The sequence below is a fragment of the Varanus komodoensis genome, unplaced genomic scaffold (assembly GCF_004798865.1).
Source record: "Varanus komodoensis strain SLA01 unplaced genomic scaffold, ASM479886v1 scaffold109, whole genome shotgun sequence".
NCBI lineage: Eukaryota > Metazoa > Chordata > Lepidosauria > Squamata > Varanidae > Varanus > Varanus komodoensis.
In genome coordinates, this window is record NW_025335313.1 from 904390 (window position 1) to 932187 (window position 27798).

The 27798-nt window shown below is 42.0% G+C and overlaps 1 protein-coding gene across 2 annotated transcripts; it reads right to left on the reverse strand.

The window, feature by feature from the left end:
* Positions 1–311: 311 nt before the first annotated feature.
* Positions 312–27798, reverse strand: CTCF (CCCTC-binding factor). Of its 2 annotated transcripts, none has more exons than XM_044419851.1 (11): positions 27680–27798; positions 12878–13667; positions 12133–12303; positions 10239–10372; positions 6105–6225; positions 5387–5536; positions 4564–4724; positions 4266–4448; positions 3583–3718; positions 2717–2884; positions 312–1873 (listed from the first exon to the last, which is right to left on the reverse strand). In XM_044419851.1, the coding sequence occupies exons 2-11, from the start codon at positions 13656–13658 to the stop codon at positions 1692–1694; spliced, it is 2187 nt and encodes a 728-aa protein (XP_044275786.1). In that variant the 5' UTR covers positions 13659–13667; positions 27680–27798; the 3' UTR covers positions 312–1691. The 2 variants fall into 2 exon arrangements, with proteins under 2 accessions (XP_044275786.1, XP_044275785.1); XM_044419850.1 differs by lacking the exon at positions 27680–27798 and adding an exon at positions 13859–13875 and having other exon boundaries at positions 312–1870.

Sequence of the window (27798 nt, forward strand, 5' to 3'; positions counted from 1 at the left end):
TCCATCTTTTGCGGGAGAAATATCTTGACCTTATTTACATAACGTGAGCAAAGTCATCCCAAGCATGTAATTCTGGCTGCTGAGATTGCCAACAAATTAAGATGCATACTTAAGTGTTAAAAAGTTATATGAGCAACCCAATTCATTTTTAACTCTGCCCCAACTCAGAAGCCACTCCCTGCCACCACAAAAAACATATTCATTTCCCTCTACTGAAAATCATTATACATCATCTTAAGACTTTTCTGCTCTGTTATTAACACAAGTTGCTAGTCATTCAAAGGAGGCAGAAAACACAAACACACACAAGATAATCATTATTATTTATTAGCTGTACAGCAGTATATTCTCCTTCCCAGAGTCCAAACCCCATTATGTATTTTATAACATTTTATTTCATGTTGGTTTTCTAAAATAATGAAAAATATCACACAGTACAGCTAAGTACAAAAATGCATCAACCTAGAATTGGATAGCTAACCTGATAGCTCTCTTAAAAGCGATACACAGAAGAAAGTTCTTTTGAAATCAGCAAGACTGAGGCTCTATAAAAAGCTTATGTATTTTTAACATGTGATGGTTCATATACAGTCATCATTTTGTTTTTCACATTATTTTTTTTAATTCAAGACCCCAAATCTTATAATTACTGACATAGTAAAATTTCCTGCCCTAGGTTTCAAGGACTGGGAAGCCCTATTTCAAATTAACACCTTGGCTTTTAACACAGAATTCATAAACACAAAGAAAAAAAGCAAAGAAAATGAAGTTGTGAAAACTGGAAACTCAAAAAGGAGTTTTAAGTGACATGTTTCATGACCAAGTCCATGTACTTAGAAACCAAGCTGAGGTGTTGATTTCCACCTTCTTACGGTTGGGTAGCACTCTTCCAGTAATGTGATAACGAGGTTCCAACATTTCATTCGGTACCAATTCCTGCATAATTCCTTTTTGCAATAGTTTAAAATGACAGGCTTTTCTTTTTAAACTGTATTCCCCCCCGCCCCAATTAAATGGAAAAAGATTAAAATGTAAAAAAAGTTATTTACAAGCTTGATCATTACAGAGATGCCCTGCAGAAAGCAAAGCATCTGGGAAGAAAGACACAGCTGGGGCATGCCAAACCTACAATGCTGACACGGAGCCAGTCAGTGGATAGGCAAGGTGGGGGGGAAAGCAAAACCAAAAATGCAATAAAAGTTTTACAACCCTCCTGAGTCTGCATTTACAATTAAAAACCTCTAAAGAGCAAAATGAGGCCAGAGGGCTTGAAGGAACGCACATCCAGATCCAGGGCAGTTTGCGTGGCCCATGAGTCTGAGCTTCCATTCCCCCCCCCCCCCGCCCCACCACATTACATGAGAGGACTGTCCATGGCCTCTCACTAGAATGCAGTTCAAAGCTAACTGGATCGAGCGATTTGCAGGAGATCCTCCAGAGACATCGCCCCATGTTCATGATCCGGTTAGGCTAACATTAAACAGAGAGAGAGAAAGAGAGAGAGAAAGAGAGAATTCTAGGCAAATCACTTTCTAACATCATTTGGAGTTTTGTTTCCCAGGTTGTTTGGTAAAATGGTCTAAAAATGATGCATTTCCCAAAGCCAAAAAATAAGGTAAAAATTAAAAAAAGGGATCGAGCCACTTCAAAAGAGCCCAGGCCAGTTCAGTCAGAGCCCAACCCTTCCTCCATCACCGGTCCATCATGCTAAGAATCATCTCTGGGGTGAGGTCTCCGTTGGGTGCTTCCACTGCAGCTGGCTGAGCTCCTGCTGTGGCTCCTACAGTCTCTGCTTCTGGCTCCTTCTTGACTTCCACTATAATATTTTCAATTGCACCAGTGTTCTGGTCTTCCACCTGAATGATTGCTGCTGCTAGTGAATGAGAAGGGGAGAAAAGCCAGACCGGTTTTGGAGATGCTGTTGCCAAGTACCTCAATGTTATAGCTTAGAGGGGCATGCAGAACCTCTTGGGGGAATCAGAAAGACTGGCAAGTGTACGGCAGTACCTTGAAAAAGCCTTCCTGAATTATAATGATTACCAAGAGTTTTGGTCAAACTAATTTCTGCCCATGGTGCTTCAAACTGATATGTATTTCATAGCTCCAGGGAAGGGGAAATTATGTGAAGGACAAGGCACACATATACAGCTGAGCCTTACCCATGAAATGCTATCACAATGAATCTAGACAGACATTTATTACTCACACTTAAGCTGAATTTGGAATTTTTTTAGGCTGGCTGCCTAAGGATAAATTTACATTCACAGTAAAAACCTGCCTTCTACCAAATTAGGCCAGTCAGACCAACAGTTCAATCTAACTCAGTGGCCCAGTTTGCACACAGTGCAAGTATGGGCTTCTGTTCACCACTGCTCTGATCCTCTGGTGTGACCTAAAGATCAGACCTTTGCTCTATTTTACATCAACCATAGTTTGCTGTTGCATCCAAACCCTAAACAGTGGTTAATCTTTCATCGAATTTCTAATACCTGGTGTAAATTCCCAAGATTTTAGATCCCCACAAATTTAGATTTTTACTAAATACACTGAAATATTTTTTGCCAAGAACCATGGCATACTTGCATGAACAGTTTCCCTCAATCCCAAGACCACCAGAGAGATTTCTCTCCTTATATCCTTTCTGCCCCGTTGCCTTTTGGCAATCTCCTGAATAAAACCTGCAACACCTTCCCCTTTGCCCAAATGCCAAACTTACGCTGGGTCTGTTTTGGTTGATTGGCTTTGCCTGGTGGCCGTCCTCTTCGCTTCTTAGCTGGTGGTGGTGCGGGAGCCACAGGTTCCACTTCTGGTTCAGCCTCTATTTCAACTGCTGTCTCATCTTCCTCCTCCTCATTATCATCCAACTCAGGTTCTGCATTTTCCTCTTTAATATTTTTTTTAAGTTAGGAAAGGAAAGGAAGAAAAGAAGATGGGAATAGCCTGAATATGCTTCTCTTAAGGCAGAATTGCTTTTTCAATTTTAATCAGGAATAAAACCCAGAGCTTCTTGTCCCTAAACAACCAGTAGGCACACTTATCAACCTTTGTTGCTTAAAAGCGGAAGTGACTGGCTCACTGCAGGCAGCATTCCTCTTCATTCCTCCTCATGCTCACCCTCCTTTCACATCCACACAATCTATTTGGGTACCAAACGTATTCTGAGCATTTTCAGTCCTTGACTTCTGGCACTCCCTGATGCCAAGAAGAGTTCAGTCACCATAAACTAACATACAAATATGTGCAAACTCACATCTGGATCAGGACCTCCGGAGTGTAACATTACTATCCTTATTTATTTAAAGCTTTTGTATACCATCCCATCACAGATGTCTTGGGACAGTTCACAACAACAACATAGAACAAAAATAGAAGTAAGAGTAGAGAAGTATCCTATTTTACAAGCTGTAGTTTAAAAAACCCCAAAGGAGAGAAACCCAATCACCACTTCAGTCGTAACTTTCCATTCTAGCACACAGTAACTTCAAGGCTGGGTAACTCTGCTGTTTGGTGTGAGAGAAAGAGCATGACTATAAGAAAAGCCAGGGTCTCCCAGCTGTTATGGAGGTTACTTATAGTGCTTACCACTGTCAGAGGAGTCCTCCTTCTTGGAGCGCATCTTTCTCTTTCGCCCGCGTTTTCCCTTCTTGGGCTCTCCGCCATTTTCTCCTTCTACCCCATCAGGACCTGTGCAGTTATCTGCATGTCTCGCCATGGTGTTCTAATCAAAGAAGGACAGGCAAGTGTTAAATGCTGTTATTAACTGATGAGAGGCACCTGAACCCTGCCTCCAAATCATAGGCTTCATCCCCAAACAAAAGCAATTATGTAATTTGCCAAATAAGATCCTAAGACAGAACACTGGCAATTACTACAGGCAATGAGCAAAGTGCAGTTGGCATGCACTCCTGAACAGCCTTCCCCAAGTGTGAAGAAAGTTTTGTGATAAATAAATAAATAATAATATCGAGGGCTTGGGTTCATGTTCTGGACTTCCAAAACAGTTGTCAATGAAGAATTCCAATAAGTGAGAACAGAAAACAGCAGTATACGTCTAAGTTTCACAGTCCCAGAGAAAGTTCCCATTTTTAAAGGCATTCAGCAGAAATCTCTGATCAGACTGGCCTAGGTATTAGCGGTATCACACACACAGGGCAACTGGAAGATCCACTGGTGACAAGCAGTGCCCAGCACCTTCTGAGGCAGCAGCACTTCATTTGCTGCTCCTGTGGAATGACCTCGTCCCTTATTTTGCTATGATCACTTACACGACGTGTGAATGTTTTGCCACACTTGGAACAGACAAAGGCAGCTGGGACAAAGTTTGGATCATGGTAGCGCTTGAAGTGCATGTCAAGCAACTGCTTTTGGCGGAAGGTTTTATCACAATGGCTACAGGCATAAGGCTTTTCTCCAGTGTGGGTTCGCTTGTGCATGATCATATGCCGTTCCTGGAAGGCAGAACAATAAAAAAAGTAGTTAGTGGAATGTGGCGGGGAGGGGAGAGACATAGGGTCTAATATATGATGATTTTTCTAAATGCAATTTTTCACCCTATATCCTCACCTGTCGACATGCATAGTCACACTGGTCACACTTGAAACGCTTCTCATTCTTGTGAGATTTTTGATGCTGGATGAGTGCATATCGCTCATGGAAGACAGCATCACAGTAACGACACTTCTTGCCCTGCTCAATGTAGGAATGCTGCTTCCTCAAATGGACTCCTGGAAAGGCAAGCGAGTCAATAGAATCCTCTGCTTCTGTTGCAGAGTTGAAGTACACTGAGGTGTTTAAGCCTATACCTTGGGGATTAAATGATGTTCAGCCGAGCAAAAAATTTTCTGCTCTGATATGTGAAGACGAATGTCGTAGTCCATAGAAAGCTCAAAGCTGTCTGTATTTGTTTTTCTGTTTAGTGCTGCTACTTGGCTCTAAGGCTTCTTTAGGGAAGGGTGTGATTTAAAAATACAATGCATGATGAAACTGTACAGATCTACAGTATTTGCAATAACTAATGCAGCCCTTCACATGCATCTCATACTTTAAAGTTCATTTTAATAAGCTAATCTGTAACCTTTGTGATTAGTTGGAAGGATCAATCTCACAAAGGGAATAAAAATGACTATTTGTGCCTTGCTTCACCTCTAAAGGCACTCACTCAATGCACCTTCCCAGGTCTCCCACCCAGATATTTTTTAGGGCTAGGCTTGCTTAGTTCTGAAGCAGGACAGTGCTCTATTCCTTTAGCTTGTTCTCTGGGCCATCAAAATAATGCAATCTGATGCATGAATTAACTTTCAGAATTTGAACTCTTCTTCCAAAAAATTTGATGCCCTTCTCTTTCACAGGAGTCTGGAGCCTCAGCTTCAAGCTGCAGGCCACTCACCCAAGTCACTCTTCCGTGCAATAACTGTGTCACAGTGAGGGCAGTGAAACTTGGCCACATTCTCTGTGTGCTTCTGCAGGATGTGCATCTTCATAGTCCCACTCTGGGTAAAGCGAGCATGGCAGATGTAGCACTCGTAGGGCTTCTCACCTTTTCGGAGAAAGGAAAGAAGGTTAGCCCAAGAGGCTCAGTTGTTGGTAGAAGAACTCTGTGCATGCATTGGAGCACACGAGTGCATGCCCACGTGCATGCACAGACATGCACGAGTTTGAAAAGACACTTCGTGCCATCAAAGCAAACTGTAGAGATAAAAATGGTTAGGGAGCAGAACAACATTACCAGACTGATGCACACTGGATACAATCACTGTGATTTTGTTCAGCCAAGTGTCAGTATCTCTCTCCCCTTCCCTCCCAATTAGAAAGTTCCTATCACCTGAAGGGAACATCAGCTTCTGGTGTCTGGCTTGAAAACATTTCACAACAGTGTAAGAAAAAGAAGGGACAAATGAGACACTGGGCTGGCAAGATGCCTTTAAGCCACTTCTCATAGTGTGAACCAAGCATCCACAACTGCCATGGCAGCCCTTAAGCAAAATCACTGAAACATTAAGCTTGATTCACCTCCTTCTAAGACAATCTAGACATCACAGTTTTACAGGCTAATATTGCAGGTGGCACAAAACATCTAGCACATGTTGTCACAGCAAAATCCATACCAGAATGTGTCCTCATGTGCCTCTTCAGTTTGTAAGTATCTCTGCTGGCGTAGCTGCACAAGCTGCACTGGAATGGGCGCTCCCCAGTGTGAGAGCGTATGTGGCGTTTCAACTTGCTGACCTGAACCAAAAGAGTAACAAGACGGGATTAAAGACATGCTGATCAAGGCAGGGCTACAATGAGTTCTAGTCACTGTAATTCCCCCTTGAAGAATCCACGTTATCCTTTTCACCCTCACATTTATTTAAATGTATGATAGGGCAGAAAAAAAGACAGAGCAGTTGAGCGGCTAAACATTCTTTGTGAGATCCAGGCAGTAGATTATTTGCCTGTTCTGTGACCTTTTTTTGAACAGTATTTTTCTGCCAAACCAGAAACTGCTTTTTCTCACGTATTAAAGAATGGTTGCGAACTGTCAGTTGAATGGATCACATTTAAAGAGGCAGGTCTTAACAGTGTAATGTTTTGAGGCAAGAATAGGGCTTGAGAAACAGAGTAGCAGAGCTGGAAGGGGCCAGAGGGTCATTGGGTCCAACCCCCTGCTCAGTGCAGGATGCCAAGTTAAACCATCCCTCTCAGATGGCTGTCCAGCTGCATCTCAAATGCCTCTTGTATGGGAGAGGCCACAACCTCCCTAGGTAATGGGTTTCATTCTTATACTTTTCTAACACTCAGAAAGTTCTTCCAGACGCTCAGCTGGAACCTAGCTTCCTGATGGAGAAGAGATCTTGGCCTTCCTCTCTGTGACAGCCTTTCAAGTACATGTAGAAAATTTACCTCCCCTCAGTCTTTTCTTCTGAAGGCTAAACATGTCCAGTTCTTTCAATCTCTCCTAACAGGCCTTTGTTGCTTGTCCCTGGATCGTCCTTGTTAGCCTCCTCTGAACTATTTCCAGCTTATCTGCATCTTCCTTAAACTTTTTTGCCCAGAACTGGACACAGTACTTCAGATGAGGCCTAACCAGTGCTGAGTAAAGGGGAACTAGTACTTCATGTGATCTTGAAGTGATACTTCTATTAACCCAACCTAAAATAGCATTTGCCCTTTTTTAAGGCAGATCACATTGTTGACTCATATTTAGCTTATGATCTACAACAAGATTCTTCTCACCTGAAGTATTGTTGAGCCAAGTATCCCCCATCTTGTAACAATGTATTTGGTTTCTTTTTCCTAGGTGCAAGACTTGACATTTGCTCCTATTGACTTCCATTCTATGGTTTTCAGCCCAATGCTTCAACCTATGAAGATTACCTTAAACTGCATTCTATCATCTAGGGCGTGGGTCCTCAAACTATGGCCCGCCAAGGTCGTTTACCTGGCCCACCTCAGAGCTTTCAAACTTGTTCAGAGAAAACGATCTCTGAACAAGTCCGAAAGCTCTTAGCTGGCACAGGAATCTCTGAAACTCAGTTTTGGAGACTAGCAGTGAGCTGGCACATGCGCCAAATTGTAACAGCTTCCTTCAACTGTGCGTGCGCCGGCTCTTCCCCCTCTTGCGTGCATGCATTGGCTCTGAATACAGAGCAGGAATACAGAAGAGAGGAGGGCGGGGGGGGGTGAAGACAATAAAAAAAGATAGAAGGTAAGCAAAATATAACTTTTTAAATATATTTTTAACTACATGAGCCATGTCCCTGGGCTGCGGGCCAAGCTGCAGCCACCTCCCTGAGCCCGGGGGTGGATAGGCCAGGAGGAGCAGGAGCAGGAGCAGGGCCACGGCTCCTGCGATCCCGCCATGGCCTTCTCAGGGCGAGCTGCTTCTTCCCCCTACAGCAGGGAGAGGCGGGAGGTGCCCTGCTCAGCTGGCTGCGGCCCTGTCTCTCACCCTGGCCTGTAGAAAGCAGCCATTACCTCCCTCCTCATGGCCCTCTCCCGGCCGGGGAAGTTGCCCTGTGCTCGCCTCTCTGGCCTCCCACTCCCGCTTCCCCACCTGGAGCCGGGCGAACACCAGCAAAGGGATCTTCCTCCGGCTCAGAAACGGGGTGGCGGCGAGGAGCTGGGAAGGCCTTGACCGAGGTGAGCGCGCCCTCATGGCTCCCCCTTGTGTCGTGCTCTCCCTTTCAGCGGGCAGTGCAGCGTCATCTTGGGCTTCTGCTGCAGCCCGAGCGAGTGGAGCAAATATGTAATTATTTTTTTAAATTAATTTTTAAATTTTTAAATTATTTTAATGTGCAGTGTGCATAGGAATTCATATTTTTTTCAAACTATAGTCCGGCCCCCCAACAGTCTGAGGGACAGTGAACTGGCCCCCTGTTTAAAAAGTTTGAGGACCCCTGGTCTAGGGCATTAGCTATCCCACCCAGGTTTGTGTTAAATGTTACAGACAGCTATTCCTCTAGTTGTTTCTTCTAGGAGGAAGTTATCAGTAACCCATGTTAGGAACCTTGTGGAGGGGCCATGTTTGGCAGAATTTGTCTCCCAACAGATACTGGGGAGACTGAAATCCCCCATATCAATAACATCCCGCTGGCAATTTGCTTTTCAAAGTTTCATCCTTGTCTTCTTGACTGGGTGGTTGGTAATAGACTCCAACCACTGTGTTGCTTTTATTCTTTGCTACATTTATATTAAACCAAATGCTCTTGATGGGGCTACTAAGCTCATCTACCTGAATTTCTGTGCAGAGATATGTATCTTATATATTGTAACTCTGTCTCCCTTTCTGTTCCTTCTGTTCTTGAACAAGTTCTATCCTTCAACTGTTGAAGTCCAGCCATGGGAATCATCCGAAGTTTTGTCTATATTGATCAGGTCGTATTCAACCTCCTGGATTAATTCAAATTCATGCTGGTTGTTTCTCATACTCAGGGCATTAGTATGTAGACACTGAAGACCACATGTTTTATATTCTAACTTTTTCCCTACATTTTTGGAAGACTATTATTGGGCACTGTAGAGCTGCTCTTTCTGTTGTGGTGCATAAGTCTTTGTGGTGCATAAGCCTCAAGTGTACTTCTCCCTCCCCTGTAAGATTCAGTTTAAAGCCCTCCTGATAAACTTCTTCAAAGTGGCCGAACACATTCTTTTCCATCACTTGCTAGCAGTCTGTCTTCCAGGAAGTGTAGCCTGTGGTCCCAGAATCCAAATCTCTCACATCAGCACCACTTTTGTAGCCAGGCATCGACTTGGGAGTATTGTTCTTTCCCTGTTTACTTGTCTTCCAAGAACTGGAAGGATTGAAGAGAAAACTATCTGGGCCTCAAAGTTCTTGACTTTCCTCCCTAAAAGCTTTGAAGTCTGGTGTGATCTCTTCAAAGGGCTGCTTGGCAATGTAGTATGTTCCCAGATGTATAAGGAAGGAAGGATGTGTGTCAGTGGGCTTTCTTAGCCTTGGCAATCTTGCAATTACATCATTACATTCAGTGTCCAAAGTAGTTGCTGTCATGCAGTGTAAATATGTTCTTGAATTCAGTGTTAAAGTTAAAAACTCATTCTTTTAGAAATTTCTCCTTATATTTGCCTAGTGATATTGGGAAAATGGTACTGAGTTTGAGATACTGAACTCCATCAGAACATGAAAAACTAGTCAAACACTTGGCTGCAGCTTCTATTTCAAAGAAACATTTCTTCTCCGTTAGTCTAATTCTGTTTACAGTTTGCCTCCAGAAACTCATCAAAGGGAGTCAGATGCTACAACAATGTGATTACCCTGGAACCCTCTTCCTCCCACCCATTCTCTCTCCCCCAGTTTCATTGTGAAAAGTTTCTTTTTGCAAGATGCTTTATCTAAGCTCTTGTATCAAGGGATGAGGGGAGATGATTTTAGCTAATGCTAAACAGTTTTGTGTTTTTAAATAGCGAATGAGATGACGGAGCAAAGCCAAAAACAAACTAACCAGCCTGCCAGTATTTCAGGAAGGTTTCCTTGGCTCCCCAAGGCTGCGCTGGGAAGCAGACCATGCAAATTTGTTTCCATACTGTGAGAGCAGTCCATGAAGTCCAGCCACTGTATAATAAATAACTTTCTGCTACAAGCAGCCTAAAAGATTCTGGAAGCAACTGGCACTTGCATCAAAAATAAAAAATATGCAACATGCTTAAGTAATGATGTAGCCTTTCAAAGATCCAGAAGGCAGGAAAAAAGTTTAACCGGCCTAAGAACACTACTGCAAGGAAAGCAGATTTTAACATACCTCCACGCTGGCATAGTCGCACATGGAACACTTGAATGGCTTCTCATGGGTATGTTTATAGCGGCGATGCCGCACTAACTCACCACTCGTCACAAAGGCCATGTCACAGTCAGGACACTTGTGAGGGCGAGTACCTGAGGGATTTCAAAGAGAAAGAAAATTGAGACAATGTATAAACTGGCAGTGGCTTCATGGGGGGGGGTCCTATATGTACCCTTTTCATATGAAAGGGGAAAAGAAATGGGTAAGAATGTCTCTATTTAAATTGATTAATTTAAAAAAACACTCAAAACATAAATGTCCGAAGTCTAAGAGCCTTAATGTTTGAAAAGAAGAGTATGATATGTCATTGAAAAAGGCTGTTTTTTATAGCCCACTGATGGTAAAAAAACTACATTGCTTTAATTGATAAAGAATGTCACTGTCTCACAATGGATCAAAGCCTTACTCCTCTGATGTAAAGCATTTTATTTCAATTATGTTCCTATACTGCTATAAGTTACATACTACATCTGGTGGTACAATGAAAGCTGTTTTATCTTTCATTCACTGAATTTTTATAATTCTCAATAGCTAAAGTCCTCTGTATTGTTTCATAAAAAGCATATTAAGTCATTAAAAACAGCACAGTAAAACATACGATAAAAACTGAATAAAACTCAGCTATTGGAAGATATATTAAATGAATGAATGAATAAATAAATAAATAAAACTAAAATGAAAACAAACTAAAAGCTAGCAGCAGTGCAAAAACCTTAATGGACACCAAGATATTCTTTAGAAATAAGAGTATCTTTGGAGAGGCTGTCCCTCAACTGGGGTACCACCATCAAAAAGGCCCTAATAGCTACCTGCCTCACCTCATTTTGCAGGGGCAACTAGAGAAGGGCCTTTGAAGACTATTGTAAAGTTTGGGCAGCTGCATATAGGAGGAAGTGATGCGTCAGGTAACCTGTCCTCAAGTCCTTTATGACTTTAAAAGTTAATACCAACATTTTGAATTGGGCCTGGAAACCTAATAGAAGACAATGCAGTTTACAAATCACTAAGCTAATCAAGTCATATTAGCCAGTCCCTGTTAACAATCTCACTGACCTATTTTTAACAAGCTGAAGTTTTCAGACTTGAAAGACAGATTGCAGCCATTCCATCAAGAAGTTACCAGAGTGTAGATAAGAGTCATAACTGGCATAATAATAAAAGTGAATAACAGAGTAAATGAGTCCACCTGTCCCTCTAGTGGCAATGCTGGGTCTAAGAGCAACCCCAAATTACAACTTCATTCTTTAGGGAAAGGTTGGGCCATTTCCACTGGCCAATCTCTACCATCCGGCATCTGCTGGGAGCTATACTTCACTTAGTACTGAATTTCCATGGCAAACCCCTGCATTTTTCCTTTCAAACAAGGCAGGTGGAGAGTGCACACCTTGCTTTAAAACAAAATTGCTCTCTGATAGAGCTTCACAGTGTTAATGAAGAAAGCAGTACTTTACTCCTCCTAGTCAAAAGGATGTTTCACAACATGAAGTGTTAATGGCTGCAAGGACTGGTTGGGCCATTTGAACTGATCAGAGAACCCTACTGTAAAAGAAACAGTCTCTCTATTCTTACAGTAAATTCCTGCCCCACCTCTACCAGTCTCAACTTAAAACAATTTAAGATTCTCACAAAGAAACAATCACAACAGCAACAAAAAACAAACAAACCCCACATTCAAACCTTTATACAAATACACACAGGCTTAGTCAGTTGATTTAATCAGTCACAGAATCTGTGACTGGTGATCATGACTACCACAAAGGTGAATGAGCTTGAGAGCTTGGCTCCATCAAACCAGAAGCTACACATGCACACCAGGCAGGACATGGGTTGACAGCATTATCTTACACACTACCTGTGTGAGTGTTGAGGTGATTTCTCAGCAGCGTGACTGTCCGGAAGGCTCTGCCACACAGGTGGCATTTGTGCGGCCTCTCATCTGTGTGGCTTTTCATGTGACGATCCAAATTTGAACGACGTGGGCAAGTATAGCTGCACAATTCACACTGGAACGTCTTCTTCACTCCTGTTCGTAAAACAACTCTTTTAGCAGTCTTAAAATGGCAACCCTTCTACCCAGGCATGTATAAGGCCAGCAGCACAACAGAGACATCCAGCCTAAAGCTGCCACTCTGAGGCAGGTTCTTCCTCAGCTTATTCACCTGTTCCACTGCTTCTAACCAAAGGTTGCAAGATGTACCACATCTGAGCAGGTCCAGCAATAATAAAGCCAATGCAAATGGAGGAAGTCACTTAGCTAAGTCACACAGCATAAAGACAGATCTCCCATTCTGGACGGCATCCCAGTCTGACCTCAGGGAAAACAGGCTTCCTTGCCTGAAATTTGGCACTTGGCTTTTGTATCAAGAAACCCTCTCCCAACTCATCATCTGGATCTTTGTGAATGACAAAACCCCAACCTTCAGAAAACTGGATGAGAAAAACTTCTCCTGCACTTAATGGACCATCATCAAAGCATTAGAAAGATTAAAGTTTTTAAATTAATCTGCTCCAGGTAATGCCCTGGCTGAGAAGTAACTTATATCCTGTGCTGCACTTGGAAGTCAATCCCTCCCCCTCCAATGTACTACTTCACGTACCTTTCTTTTTAATTTTTGTTGGCTTAGGGGGCTTCATGTTGCCCACTACCTTCTCTGCATTGACCTCTGACAGCAAGCCCTCCTGCTGCTCCTCTTCAAAATCATATACAGACACATCCACATCTTTCCCCTCCTCAGTATAACGGAGTTTACTTTTTTTGGTTTTCTTTGTCTTTTTGGCTGGGGGCTGATAGTCTGGGTCCTTCTGCCAATTAGGATCCTCCTGTGGCTGAAGTTCACCTTGCTCCAGTGTCTCCACCTCACCATTTGCTCCAACTTTCACGACCTGGAAGCCTTCTGGCAAAGGAAGGGTGTGGCAGATCATGGGCTCCCCCTCCTGGAGGCCTCCTTTAGAGACCTCATTTTCATAAGCCCCCTGAAGTTCCTCTACAGAAGTGGTAGCAACAGGTACAGATACTGGGACAGGCACCTGGACAAGCTGAAGTTCACCAAGATTTATAGGTTGCTCTTCCATGTTCACAACCTGCAGGGTTATTATTTGTGTATCATCCACAGTAGCTTCAGCTTCCTGTTGCACAGCACCCTCCATGACTTCTGTCTTCATCTGGAGCAAAGTTGGATCTAGTTGCTCCATCATGACCATCTGGACACCAGTACTGACATCTTGTACCACTTCAGCCCCATCTGTCTGGTTGGGTGGCATTGGGCAAGCATCCTCTTCCTGCCCACCTTCTCGACGCCTTTGATAGGTCTTCCTTTCTTTACCTTTAATGAAAGTTTCAGACTCTTCACCAATAGCATCAACCGTTTCTCCTTCCATGTCACCTTCCTGATGGGAAACAAAACAGACAAAAACTTTCGGTTTAGGCAACTGTCTGTCTTGGCAGCTTAGAAGAACCAATTGGCTAGGGATCCCCAACCTATCTTCTATTCCCCTCATATATATGGGTGAGGTTGGCAGGATCAGGTGGCGGGAATGAAAACTGAGGAGGGCCAAACGTGTGTTCATTCACAAATTACCCCCTTTGCCGTCTGATCCTTGAGGCTCCCCAAAGGGCTTGCAGGGGGCATAGACAGATTTGGATGTTGCTTGTGGGAGGCTGCTTAACCCCTTTTAACTTGAAAATGCAGCCAACCAGTTTCAGATGCTCAATGCTTCTCAGGATCCTTGAACTCCCTGAATGCCCATTGGAGGACCACAAAGTGGAAGCAAACTAAATGGCTGCCAGTGTAGTGCGTGAGATTGGGGCAATGAGAAAAGGCTTTACATTTAGTTATTTTTTAAAAAATGTTCAAGACGCAAGCCCTCCTCAGATATTTTTTAATAAGCAGCTGAGGAGTACAAGAGGCGAAGAGAAGAGATCATAGGGGAGATCAGATTGGCTAAAAAACCAAGAGTACAACAATGGAGGTGCATGGATAAGCATGCGCTCTGCCTGAACCCTTTTCCCTGCTTGTCAGCTGTTTTCTGACCACTCAGTAGGCAGAAATGTAGTAGTTCCAGAAATGCTGAACAGAAAGTGTGTGGGTGTGTGTGCACACATATGCATGTGTGAGAAGAAGTTGGGGAAGAAAAAAATTTGGGGGAAGAATGAAAAATCTGCAGTAATTTTTAAAAGTGATTTTTACAAATGTAGAGGCACTCTGTTACTTTAGGAACAAACTGCATTATGGTTTGCTACTAAAATTACACTAATATAGAATTATTTAAAAGTAAATTCAGTTAATAAATTTGCAGTCATTGTCTGAATAAACTTTAAAAAGATACAACAAATATTATAATGTTATGAGTAGGCCAAATTATATTTCAGGTTCCTATTTCATGTCTGAACTTCAGCAAATAGTTCCTAAAATATACAAATCATTTTAGAAGCCAGAAGAAACAGGACAAGGCAGAAGCAGAGGAAGCCTGGTATATAGCATCTGTTTCTATTTGGAAAAAATGGTTGGAACAGATTTTAGGCATATCTGATCTTAAGGAAAAGTTACTGAGAGCTAATTTAGACTCTCATTATGAATAGTAACTAACAAGATAATCTCCCTTTAGAAGCATCTTAATTTTTGTTCCAAGTTGAAAAGTTAATTCTAGTGATGGTGTCAGTCCTACCTCTATGCCACAGGAACTAGGCTAATGAACTTCCTTTACTGAGTGCAGTTTATTTTGGTAGCAGTAGTTAAGTTTTACAGTGGAGGCAGAATTTCCCAATGGTGAAGTCTATTTACAAACTTTATTAAAAACTGACAGCAAATTCCATAGACCTAATCCCCATTGGGTTGTGTGTTTTAAATGGAAACACAGGTGAGATAACCCATATGTCCTTCTGTCCCATGTGGCGGCAGTTTTGAGATAACCTGTAACTCACACAACCAGAACATGCTCGAAAATTCAGACTTTATAAAAGAAAAACCAAACTGTTAAGAATTCATATTCTCTTGCAATACTATGGTATGGTAAATAATAACATACTAAGACACTGAACAAAGATCTAAAAAGGAGGGGCTGAACAAGCCCCTGATACAAGCTGATTCCAGAGGTATGGGTTAGGATTGAGAAATATTACTTCCTTTCTCTCAAGAAGTTTCACATCTCTGGAATGGCTTCTCTGGGATTATGCAGATTATGAAGACGGTGACTACAATAACAAGAAACAACATCTTCCTCAGAGCTGTTCCTCCAGCCGAAAGAGGAATTTGTCCCTGTCTCCTCTGTCATCCAAATTCTAGTCAGACACTGCAACACATTATTTACCAATTTGGTAACCACCAGGTGTTTCAGGCCATATTCCCAGCATTTCTGGCTACTGGCCATGCTGCCTGGGGCTGATTGGAGTTAAAGTTCAAAACTAGGTTGGGGACAGCTACTATAACTACTATATCACACTGACTCAGCTCATCCATATGAACTGAGTATGCTCCCTAGAGGAAAAGGCAAACTTCAGATTTACAGAATGTATTACTTAGAGATCTTTAGGATCTACCAAGCACAACCAGTGCAAAAGAGCTGGCAGGGGCATAGAACATAAGAAAATTGGTATTTCTGTGCATAAGAAGCCCCACATGTAAGCTCCATAGAAAAGTACAAACCTACATCTGATTTACTACAAATTAGGGATGCTCACAGAGAGCTCAAACACTGTCCAGTGGAGCTACAGAAAGTCAAAGATATGTGATATGAATAATTATTGGTTAGGATAGGAATGCATGGAGTTGTCCATAGGGTAGTGATGGGTCGAATGTGACCTTGCTAAACAACAACAAAGATGGGAACAATGAGACTGAGAGAAGGGCAAAGCCAAAAAGGGCACAGAAACTGTTGCTTTTCCTTGCAGAGTAAAATCTGTCAGGAGCCTTAAGCCCCTCCCCCCCAATTACTACTATGGACCATGGAAGTTCAAAAATATACAACTAATTTGTCCATGGGTTAGACAAAAAGACATCTCTTCAAATTAACTATGGTGATTGTTAAATAATTGGGCATCAGAAACCCTTGCTGATCTAGAAAAAATATCTAGCTATTTACCAGTAGATCACAATCTATCCTTTGTTTGTGCCTGCTCTTGCATATGGCAGGAGAAGACAGGTATGACCGACAGATTCTTATAACTTTGACCAGGTAAGGCATACTGAAGCATATTTATTTGGTGTTGCTTGTAGTGAGAAAATCTAGCCACCAGAGGACACTAACACGACACTTATCGCTTCAGAGTAGCGCCTCCCTACAGGATGCCAAACAGCTGCTCTTATTTTTCTTACTCTTCCTTGAAAAATAAGGCAACAGCATGGAAGTGAATTATTTTCCCATACCTTTCTTAGACTTCTGCACACAGGTGCTAAACAGCTAAACAGCAGAGAAACAGCAAAACAAAACATACATTATCTATATAAATATAAGTGCTATAAATATAAATGCCTGAAATTCAGAGAGGGGAGGGGGGCGCACAAAAAGGTCAGAACATAGCCAAGAGACAGCCACTCTCTTTTCAAGTTGATTTAATCTGTCCCTAGATTTTAGATGGTTAAGATTGCCCCTGAACAAACTCTTTTTCCTGAAATGCGTTTATTATTGGCACTTTGATGCATGTTTTTTGCAGTCTCATTACAGAGCTCTACTTCTGGTTTTCGTGTGTCCCCTCTTACTATCTAGTAACCTATTTAGTTAACTATACCTATGCATTTTTAACAAAAACCAGAACATGACACTAAAAACAATCCACCCTGCTTTTAGAGAGGCTAGAAAAGATACTCTACATTGAAAAGTGAACAGCTATATTTATGAAAGAAGCATAAATCCTATTTTATGCTAACTTTGGTAGCTAGCATTGTGGAAGAAGTTTATTCCAACAAACTCTACTTTTTCTGTGTTGCTTTGAGGATCCTTGTTAATACACTCTTAGTCCTCAGGATGGGCCATGGTACAAGCAAATAAAGGAGACCAAGTACAAACTTGCATGAAAGATGCTGCTCTTCATTACAAGCAATAGTTGGGCCCCAGCAGGACCCTTCTGTTTTTCATTGAAAGTAATGACAATGTGACTGGCTATCCAAATATCTATGGATATTTCATAGACAAGCTATAAAACAGGGTGGAAAGGCTACAGTCCTCCAGATGTTGTTGTACTAAAGTTCATATGAGCTCCAGACAGGATGGCCAATGGCCAAGGATAATGGGAGTGGTGAGTCTAGCAACACCTGGAAGGGTGAAGTTCCAGATGCCCCTCACCCCCCTGTGCAAGAAGAGTAAATACCTGCTTTCTCCGTGCTGCTATATGTAACTGCTTGGCCTTGTTCTTTGCCTTTGAAAGATACTATTTTTGCACAAGAGGAGTATCACGCAACCACCTGTATGTCTTCCAACACAGTTTATACTTTTAAAGATCAAGTGATTCATCATTATACAACAGTTTGCCCAAACCGCAAAACACACTGATTTTACAGCATGACTGAGAACTGAAAATATTATATCCTGACACAAAATGTACATGTCAGGAGTCCCACAGATTTCAAAAGGAGCTTACTTTCATGTATGGGTATTACTGATGGACTTAAACACATTTAATGCCAGTAATTTATCCAGAACTTCAGCAACAGAACAGGCTGAAGGGGTGAAGAAGAGAAATGCTGAAAAGGTGGTAAAGCTAGGTTTGGTGCATGTTTACTTATTAATGAAATTTATATACTACTTCTCAGTGTTATGGTCTTGAAGTGGTGCACAAATGTGTACAATTAAAAGGCAAATACCGAAGAAACAGCAATCTGGAATTACTAAGGTTGCCATAAAAATATTAGCAAACAAGCAAAATAAATAAAAATCATAATAAAAAGAGTCAAAATTCCAGAAGCAGAGGGGAGCAGTATGGTCTTCACTTGAATATAACATGACACTAAAAAAGGAAATAAGTGAGGGACACTCCAGTGCTCTGTGGCTACAATCAAATAAATGCTGCTTCTTGAAAAGCTAATCTTGCTTCCAGATAAAGTTGAAATTGAAGCAGTGCCTCTATGGCTAGTACTAGAACCTTGGGATATTCATACATAAAGAGCTGTTTCCATGGACCCATGATGGGTTAAAAGAAGCAGTGGAAAACATGCAGCTATCCAGATGGTGGTGAAACTTTTGCCTGCTACCACACTTTTCTACCAAAAATGGTACTCAAGAGTACAATTTCCAGCATCTCTGATATAGGCTATGCTAGATGGGGTTGACAGGAGTTTCCGACAGAACCACAGGTTTCCTATGCTTGGATTAAAGGAGCAGAACCCCCCCCCCAGACAAAACTGATTATGTTTTAAGACTCACTGACCTCAGGAAGGACTCATCAGCATATAATTATTTTCGTTAAAATAAATGGAACTGAAATGCTTGTCACTGAAAATTACAGCTACAATATCCAAATAAAACCCAGCTGCCTAGCAGTTTAACTTTACTTGCCAGAATGCTTTGCAAGACTTCCAAAATATTCTCAGACTTGCTCTGGCAAGTGTCTGGAAGAAGGAAGTTCCATGGCTGGCAGTAAAAGGTACTTATTAATAAATATTCAATGTGTGGACTAAACAAATGAATAGTAAAACCGATGTACATACATTTCTCTAAAGGAATGATCTGCAAGCAATTAGAAAGGAAGAACAATATGCTATAACTGGAAGCAAAGCATAGCTTCTCCATCTGCTCTAAGAAGCCCATGTTAGTCATAATAGCCAACAGTCCCAAGTCCATTTTCTGCCAGCAACAGTCCAAAAAAATATCAGTATTACACCCCCAATACAATGGTAAATAGTGAGATTAAGCGCATACACTTAATGAGAAGCTTTCCTTAAATCTCTCAAGCTTTCCTGCCCAGAAGCAGATCACATGATTAGAGTGTGGGTGGCTGATTTTGCTTGTCAACAGTGACATATCTACTGATGTGGGCCAGGAATTCTTCCTTGCCCAAACTTCCCCACAATAAATCATCTTGTATCTTGCCAAGTCAGCTATATGTCTGCACATGGGGAAAAAGGACATTTTCACTGCCTCTTTTATTACTAAGAGGTTGATGCAAGAGAAGGCTAGAAAGAAATCCATTAAGCAAGGACAAGAAACTCCAAGAAGGAAGGAAGCAGAATATTTGGGTTTAAATCAACTCCACAGGTCACAGATCCAAGATAGCCCAAGTTCCCACTGAGGAATCATATGCATTTTTATGATAATGAACATATTGTTCTTTAGAGAATACCACAGCATCTGATGCAGACATCAGTAAATAAGGATCCCAGTCCTGTTACTTAAAATGATATACCTACTTTACATAAATAACTATGCATATTCTTACTTAGTGTGGATATTTATATTAAAATACAATAGCTTTTACCTCAATTTTTTTATTTCAAAAACAAGCAAATTATTCTACATACTTCTACAAACAGATGCCCATGGGAAAGCCACAAGCAAGGCATGAGCATTATTTCAGCACCCACCTTACTTATGGCTCCCAGCACATGGTTATTCACAAACATATTGCCATTGATACAGTAAGAAATATAGAGGACCATCATGAGAAGCCACTGATAGCTTTATAAACCATGAATTTGTCTGATGTCTTTTTAAAACTGTTCAAGTTGGTGGCCATAATACCTTGTGATAGTGAATTCCATGGTTTAACGAAGGACTGTGTGAAGCTGTACTTTCTTTTATCTGTCCTACAATGTCTACTATTTAGTTTCACTGCATGAGCCCAAGTTCCAGTATTGTGAGAATACTGACTTTTTTTCATACTATATGCATAATTAAATATCATATCCTCACTTACTCTATTTTCAAAGCTAAGAAGCCCCAAACATCGTAAACCTTCCTCTCATCAGAAGTCCTCCATATACTTGATCAAATTTGCTGTCCTTTTTTGTACTTTTCCAGCTCTACAATGCCCTTTCTGAGGTGTGGGTACACCACAAGTTTGTGTAATTATGATACCGACAGTTCAATTTTCAAATCCTTTCCTAACAATCCTCAAAATGAAATTTATTTTTCTCATTGCTGCTGAACACTGGGCCAAGAATTTTAGTTGAGTTATTGACCACAAGCTCAAGATCACTGCCAGCTCAGAGTGCATCAGCATTATTAAAGTCAGGATTGTTTGCCCCACAAATCCAACTTTTGGATTTCTAACTGGTAGGCTTTTGAAAGATGTACAGCCATGTTTTAATTGCAGCAGTTGAAAAGGCAGTGACCCTGGATCACCAATAGAAACAGAACCCAAATTATAGCAGATAATTTTACTAAAAGTTCCTCAATGGAACATGAATCCATCTTCTAGACTTTCTTCTGTGCCACATGCTGCATTTGAGATTTCTGTCAATTCAGGTTTAATTCACATGCATCTTTATGACACTCAGCTGAATATATGTACTACTTCAACAGGAAAGCAATGTATCTAAATGGTAATAGCTAGTTAGAGCTCATGGACAGAAGAAAAAGCAAGGTCATGTGGCAAGAAAGGAAAGAAAAGGGAGGGATGAAGTTCACTGCAGACCTGTACAGCTGGAAGTGCTTGCTTCTTAATTACACATGTGTGTCTGTGACTCTTACAGGGTTAAGGAGTAAGAGGCCTTCATGTGTGTTGCTGCAATCATAGGACTCCATAATGTAATGATAAAAAAGAGGATGTTGTCATTTACATAAATGTGTTATTTTCTTAGTGAAATATTCTGGTAAGCAATCAGTATCCCAAGATTATATGAAAGCCCTGTAGAAGCTTATACATATTTACCAACCATCCTTTGCAATAACTGCTTAGACCAGGCTTGGAAAAACCACAGACTCATATTTATCTGGAGTGCCAGAGAATTCCTCTCCCATAAAACATACACTGAAAGTTTTCACTGATGGGAGCTTTTTGCTTCCAGTGAAACAAATGCTAGAGAGTTCTTCTAAGCTGTGTCTCTGTTTTTAAGGAAGTTTTTTTTAAAGCCGTAGTGTCTTGGCAGTCTACTACGACAGAGGGCAAAGAGACATCAGGTGCCAGTGCCCTTTCAGTGTAAATGTCCCTTCATGATGCAGCAAAGTCAACAAGGTATTGAGATAACTAATCAGCACACAAAACAAAAGAAGTGGCATATTTCCCAAATGCATAGATCCATCTTCTGAGTTTACAGAAGTGGGGGAGGACTGGATCCCAAAACTTACAACTTTCCTAAATTCGGCTCAGGTTTCAGTTCCATATCTAGCAGCCAAAGCTGAGAAACGATTCTCTAGACCTCAGCCTATAAGAAGTTAGGGTTAAGGAAAGCCACACACAGAGATCTAGAAATTCAGGACAGGGAAAACTGGGAGTTGTCACAGCACAGTGACAGAATACATTCTTTGTCGAGGGAGGGAGGGAGGGAGGGAGGAGTGGGTGGTGCTGGGTGTTCAATATGTTGCATCTTCCTGATGCCTTGAAAAATCATGGCCTATCAGATTAGATAGTACTGTAAGCCAGCTCTGTTATGTGTGTACACAAGCAATCCCCATGTAGCCCACTTAGGAATAAGAGTGGGGGGAGCTGTCCTAGGTTCTAAATTGACCCTTATTCCAAGGCAACCTCTCAGTTTATGAAATTCAGAGCTTTCCTTTGGAGAAAGAGAAACTGTACGAAAGCATGAAATGCTGATACATGAGATGCCACTATTTAAGCTACTAGGGGAGAAGCTTCGAAGAAGAAAATTCTAGGGAAATACCATGCTAAGTCAAAATTCCTCTTGGTCCTGAGATTTCACTCAGAAAGCAAGCTCTTCCACTCAGGTGATATTCAACAGGATTATCTTTGTTTAAGTGGAACAAGTCTCCACTCAAGAATTTGAACGTCAGTTATGGAGTACATTCTTTGCAGGCAAAAGGTTTCAAGTTCAACTCCAGCTGGAAAGATCAGATTGCAAGTGATGGGAAACTCTGCCTGAGACCATCTGGGACAGGCAATATTGGGCTCATGGACAAACAGCCCTACTTATGATCCCTATATATGGCATCTTGCTATGTTCCCCAACAACTAACTCTTATAGATGTTTACTCAGAAGAAAATCCGATTAAGTTCAATGGAGCTCACTCCAAGATAAGTGAGTATAGGATAAGCCTAAGTTGCTTTTACCAACAATGATTGCATTCATGTACATTAAATAATATGGTTGACAATAAAATTCACAGAAACTGCCAAGAAACATATATGGTATTTCCCTCATTTTATCTGAAAAACTTTTAATAAAGATTATACTATGTGTTAAAAGTTGACATTGAATATGGTGGGATGTTCAAGGGATTGCCTAACTCAAAAGACATAAGCACTAGGTTTTGGTCAAAAATCATATACCACCTAGAGCTAAACTCCCTAGAACATTGCTTTACAGAGAATTTTGGAATATGCTCATGTTTAAGGCTAGGGCATGACTATAGGAACTCCAAATACAACAAGCAATAACTTAGGTAAGATCAGCCATGCTGTACTAAAACTTGCTCAGTCTGTTGGCTTTATTCTAAAGACTATTTTGTAGATTTTTCTTTACCAATGGGAAAATAGGAACAGAAAGCTATGAATCAAGGAACATTTGTAATCTTTTGAAAATGGTTCAGAAACTTCAGTTAGTCCAAAATAGGGCAGCTAGACTGTGTACAGGGATCAGTGGATCTGAACATATTGTGCTAGTATTTTTTTTTCATCTGCACTGGCTGCCAGTCCATTTCCAGGACCAATTCAACGTGCTGGTTTTAATATTTAAAGATCTAAATAATTTGCAGCCAGGATACCTGAACATTTCCTCCTCTATATTTCTACTTGGGACAGTCAGATCACTGACTGAGTTGTTTTGCCATTTGCCTCCACCACATAAGGTGATGCTGACCGCTCCAAAAGAAACCGCCTTCTCAGTAGTGGTACCTGGTTATGGAATGCTTTTACCAGAGCATATCATCTAGCATCTACTATATGGTCTTTCCAGTGCCAGGTGAATTCCTCTATATTCTGTGACATTTTAAGAACTGTTTTTAGTGCTCATTATGTTGTTGACTTTAATTTGGCTTATGATGTTGTCATAGCTTATTCTATGCTGCCAGTTTTATCCTGCTGTGCTTTTACTTTGTTTTTATATCTGCACTAGAGATTTTAATGTACTGTACACTACCCAGGTTCAGTTATTGAGCAGTTTAAAAGTATAGCACATAAATATACTATCTCTCTTCCTACAAACTCAGAACATTGATTTTGCTCTAGTTACACAAAAGGAATGGGAAACTTGTGCCACTGTTGCATTCCATTCTTTACTATTCACTATGCTGCCTAAGGCTGATAGAAGTCCAACAACATTTTGAGGACTACATATAAAAACCTGGGTAGGAAGCATAAACCTTGCAGAGTAGGTGAGACCAAAAGCAGTTTGTCTAATGCTAACCTGGTGAATTTGACATCCAATGGAGATGTCAAAATTCAGCATTCTGACCACTGTCCGAGGGTGTGTAATTGGTAGCCCTGTGCCTTAGATATGGTTGGGGACACTTTAAAAGATGCAAGCACTAAGGGCTCTTAGAGTGCTTTAAAATTAAAACAAGAGGAATGGACTCTCAACATAATTAGATTCCTCAACTGCATTATATTCTGCAATTAAAGCATTGCAAATATGGGATTGATTCCTGGGATCTTATTAATCTGAACTAAATGGAATCCAGTACTGCATCAGTTTATACTAGCTGGTAATGACTTCTGTAAAACAGTACAATAGGGAAGGTAAGATATATAAACAAAATATTCATTTCTTCACACACAAGAATTTTACAGATTAAAGTATTTTAAATCATAACATTAAATATGATGTTAAAAATTTAAAGTTAGTTTCTATATTTATGAAGCAAATTTCAAGGTTGTTTTTGGTGCACCCATTCAGTTTTTCCTTTAAAACACCAAGTTCTCTTCAGTCCTTGGTAGTACAATTAAGTTGAAAGTACAAATTGATACTGGATATTTTCAGACCTTTGGAGATGGAGTCTGCATGGGTACCTGACCTAAAGCTGGACATGTAGAATCTGGCAACAACTTAAGCACTGGTAACCTCTTGTCTGGATTACTACACTGTGCTTTACGTGGCTCTCCCTTTGAAGATGGTCCGGCATATTCAATCGGTCCAGAATAGAGCAGAGAGGCTGCTGATGAGGACTGGCAGATATAACCACATCAAGTCAGTCCTCTACCATCTTCACTAACTACCAACTGAAGTCAGGACCCAGTTCAAGGTGTTAACACATGTGCTTAAAGCCCTAAATGGCCTGGGGCCAGAGTATCTAAAGGAGCAGTTCTTCCCACATGTACCAATCTGGCCCCTTACTTCATCATCAGAGGCCCTTCTGAAGGAGCTCTGTCCTCAGAAAATAAGGGTTAGGGTGACAAAAAGGGCCTTTTTGATAGTGGCACCCCAACTTTGGAATCAATTTCCCCAGAGAGGTTTGCCTGACATCATCTTTGTATTCTTTTCAGTGCCAGGCAAAGACATTTTTATTTACTCAGTTATTTTAACTGTTAAATGATTTTAATGGTTTAAACATTTTATATCTAATTATTGGCTGTAGTTATGCCTTTTATGTCATTTTGGGTTCAGTGAAGTTTAATAATGGTGTGGTTTTACTTGTTTAATTATTCAAATTAATATTGTTTTGTTGAATATTATTTTATCATATTGTATACTTTTATTTGTAACCCACATGGAGAGCCTGATGGGACAGGATAAAAATTTAATCAATACAATGAATAAAATATAAAGCTAAGGCAAATCCATCTAGGTTAAGAGTTTGGGAACTTTAAGGCTAAACAAATCACAACAATTTCATATGATCAGGCCATTAGAGAGACCATCTCTCTGATATTAGGAATAGCTCAGCAAAGTTTAGTTAAGACTAAGACATTGACATGTCTTCTTCCACTATACTGCACTACAATAGCATAACAATGCACAGATAAATCTAAAATTATTTAATGTGGCAGTCACATGTTTGCTGTATTAAATCCAGCATCAACCTACTCAAAAATCATGTTCAGCAAAAATATGTAAGAGCTGCCTAGGTTGGCTTACTCCCTGCCCTCCATTTTCTATAGTTCACTTCTAGCCTGAAGATTGCAAATACCACCTGCTTTCATGGCAGGAAAAGGAAAAGCAAGAAACAACAGAGTTTACACAAAACCAAAAGTTAATGCAGTTATTTGGAAATGAATCAGAAGCGGAGGGCGGCAAAGGAAACAGACTAACCACACAAGGCAATACAACTGTACTTTTTAATAAAAAAAAATAAAAGTTATCTGGGGGCAAGCTACCTACCTCGAAGGTCTATGCGGAAGACTACTACAAAGTTAGGGTACAGAATAACCCTTTAGAGAGACTTTAATTTCTAAACTACACAAGTATTATTTTAACATTCACAGTAAACCCAGCAATAACGGCCAGTGATCAACCCACAGAAGTAGCAGCCACATCAAGCTGCTTAATGTATACAAGGTGAGTTTGGAATTAAAAAGTCACATCACCACCAACACCATGCAGTCCACTTCATTCTGTACAACACCCACAAAAGCTCAGAATCTCAAAGTCAAGATGGCTCTGGCAAGCCATACTGACATACCAGGAAACCATATTAAAACTGGAAAGGGATTTTTTTTTGGCCTGTTCTGCCTCCTTCTATTTCAGAAAAAGGCAGCCTGATGGTGTAGTGCAATGGGTGGAAGGGCTTAATAATGACTGATAGCCTTAAGTGCCTGATCCTGCCTAATCTTGGAAGCTAAGTAGGATTGGGCCCTGGCTGAAATTTGGATGAGTGACTTAAATGTTGCAAACTGCCCAGAAAGCTCTGGCTATGGGCAGTATAGAAATGTAATGTAATAATAAATTTTAATTAAATGCTTTGTTCAAACCCATCTCACTCTCTTTCACTGTGACCAAGCCAACACAGACCTACCAATTTTACAATAGCAGAACATGTGCTCTATTTAAACTGACAGCATACCCATTCAAGTAGCAATGCATTAAAAGGCTTGAGAAGACAAAAATCAATACAAGAACTGTACCAATCTGAGGTTTACCTCTTCTCCCTTTAAGATAAAAGCAAATGGTGTTCTAAAAATGATCTAGAGTGAAAGCAGTAACAGACCCTTCTCTTTCAGGATTTGAAGAGCTCCCTTTACTCTCCACAGACCTCTGTGGATTTATGGCATGAGGATGAATAGTGAGCCTTCCCAATTACATGACCCAGTTTTTTGGCAGTCTCAGAACACAGTTGCCATTATACACATGTCAAAAAAAGGGGGAGAAAAAGTGCTAACAGAACAAGGATCATATGGTCAGAAAGGATGTTATGTCGATATGGGAATGGATCGAAGCCAAGGCATGGTCTGGGAAATGGAAGAAAGCTCGTGAAGCCACCCACCCCCCAGTCACTGACACCACCCCAACTCTCCCGGAAACCCTTCGCTAGCCAAAGCTGGAGGAAAACGGAGACCCCGGAGCGAGCTCATCCCCGGTTCCAGGGTGGGCAGGGAGGCAGGCAAGCGAGCTCGGGCGTCCCCGCCTGGCGTTCGCCTGCGCTGCATGGCGCTGCAGCTCAGCCTGCCTTGCAAGAGGGAGCTCGAGTCCCGTTCCTGCGCTCGCAGCGCCTCTCACTCCGCAGCGCGCACAGCGAGGCGGCGGCCGGCGGGAGCAGGCGGGCAGGGACGGACAGCGGGACGGACACACAGAAACCACGGGAAAAGGACGCGAGCGAGGCCGGCGACAGTTAGCCGCGACGAGATGACGGAACGGGGGTATGGCGGGGGGGAACAGAAGGGAAGACAGGCGGGAATCGACGTGGGGCGGAGGCGATCGGGCGGAACGAGAAGGAAGCCAGAAGAGGCGGGAGGTGGCACGTTCGGGCCGCGGAATGGGGCAGCGGGGCGGCTCGCGAAGGGAAGAAATACGCTGGCCCGTCCAGGAAAGGGGCGAGCGAGTATTTTGGATGGGGACATTTTCTGGCGTGGGTGGGAGCCTCCGGGCTGGCAGCCTCCACAATAGCGACCGAGTGAATAATAATAACTGGGTCAGCCCGACAGGCCCTAGCTGTGACGGCCGCGAAGACGGCGGTGGCTGTGCAAGGCCGATCCCAGCAGCCGCGCCTCCGTTTTATCCAGGCCTGGCCTGGTTCCGGCAGAGGCGCTGCGCTGGGAGGCCGATGGGCGGCAGTACCAGGCCGGCATCAGGGCGATGGGGACGGTAGAGGGAGACAAAGCCCCGCTCCCCATCGGCGGCGCCGCGGCGGGTCCCAGCCCGAGCCCCATCGTGACACCTAGAGGCCGGAGAAAGCGACTGCAAACCCCCCGCGCCGCTTACCTGCCCCGGAGGCGACTCCGGGCCGCCCCTGCTGCCCCGGGCCCCGCCCCGTTCGGGCCCTGCGGAGGTCCTGCTGCCGCTGCCCCGCCGCTAGCGGCCGCCGCCAGCGCCCAGCACCA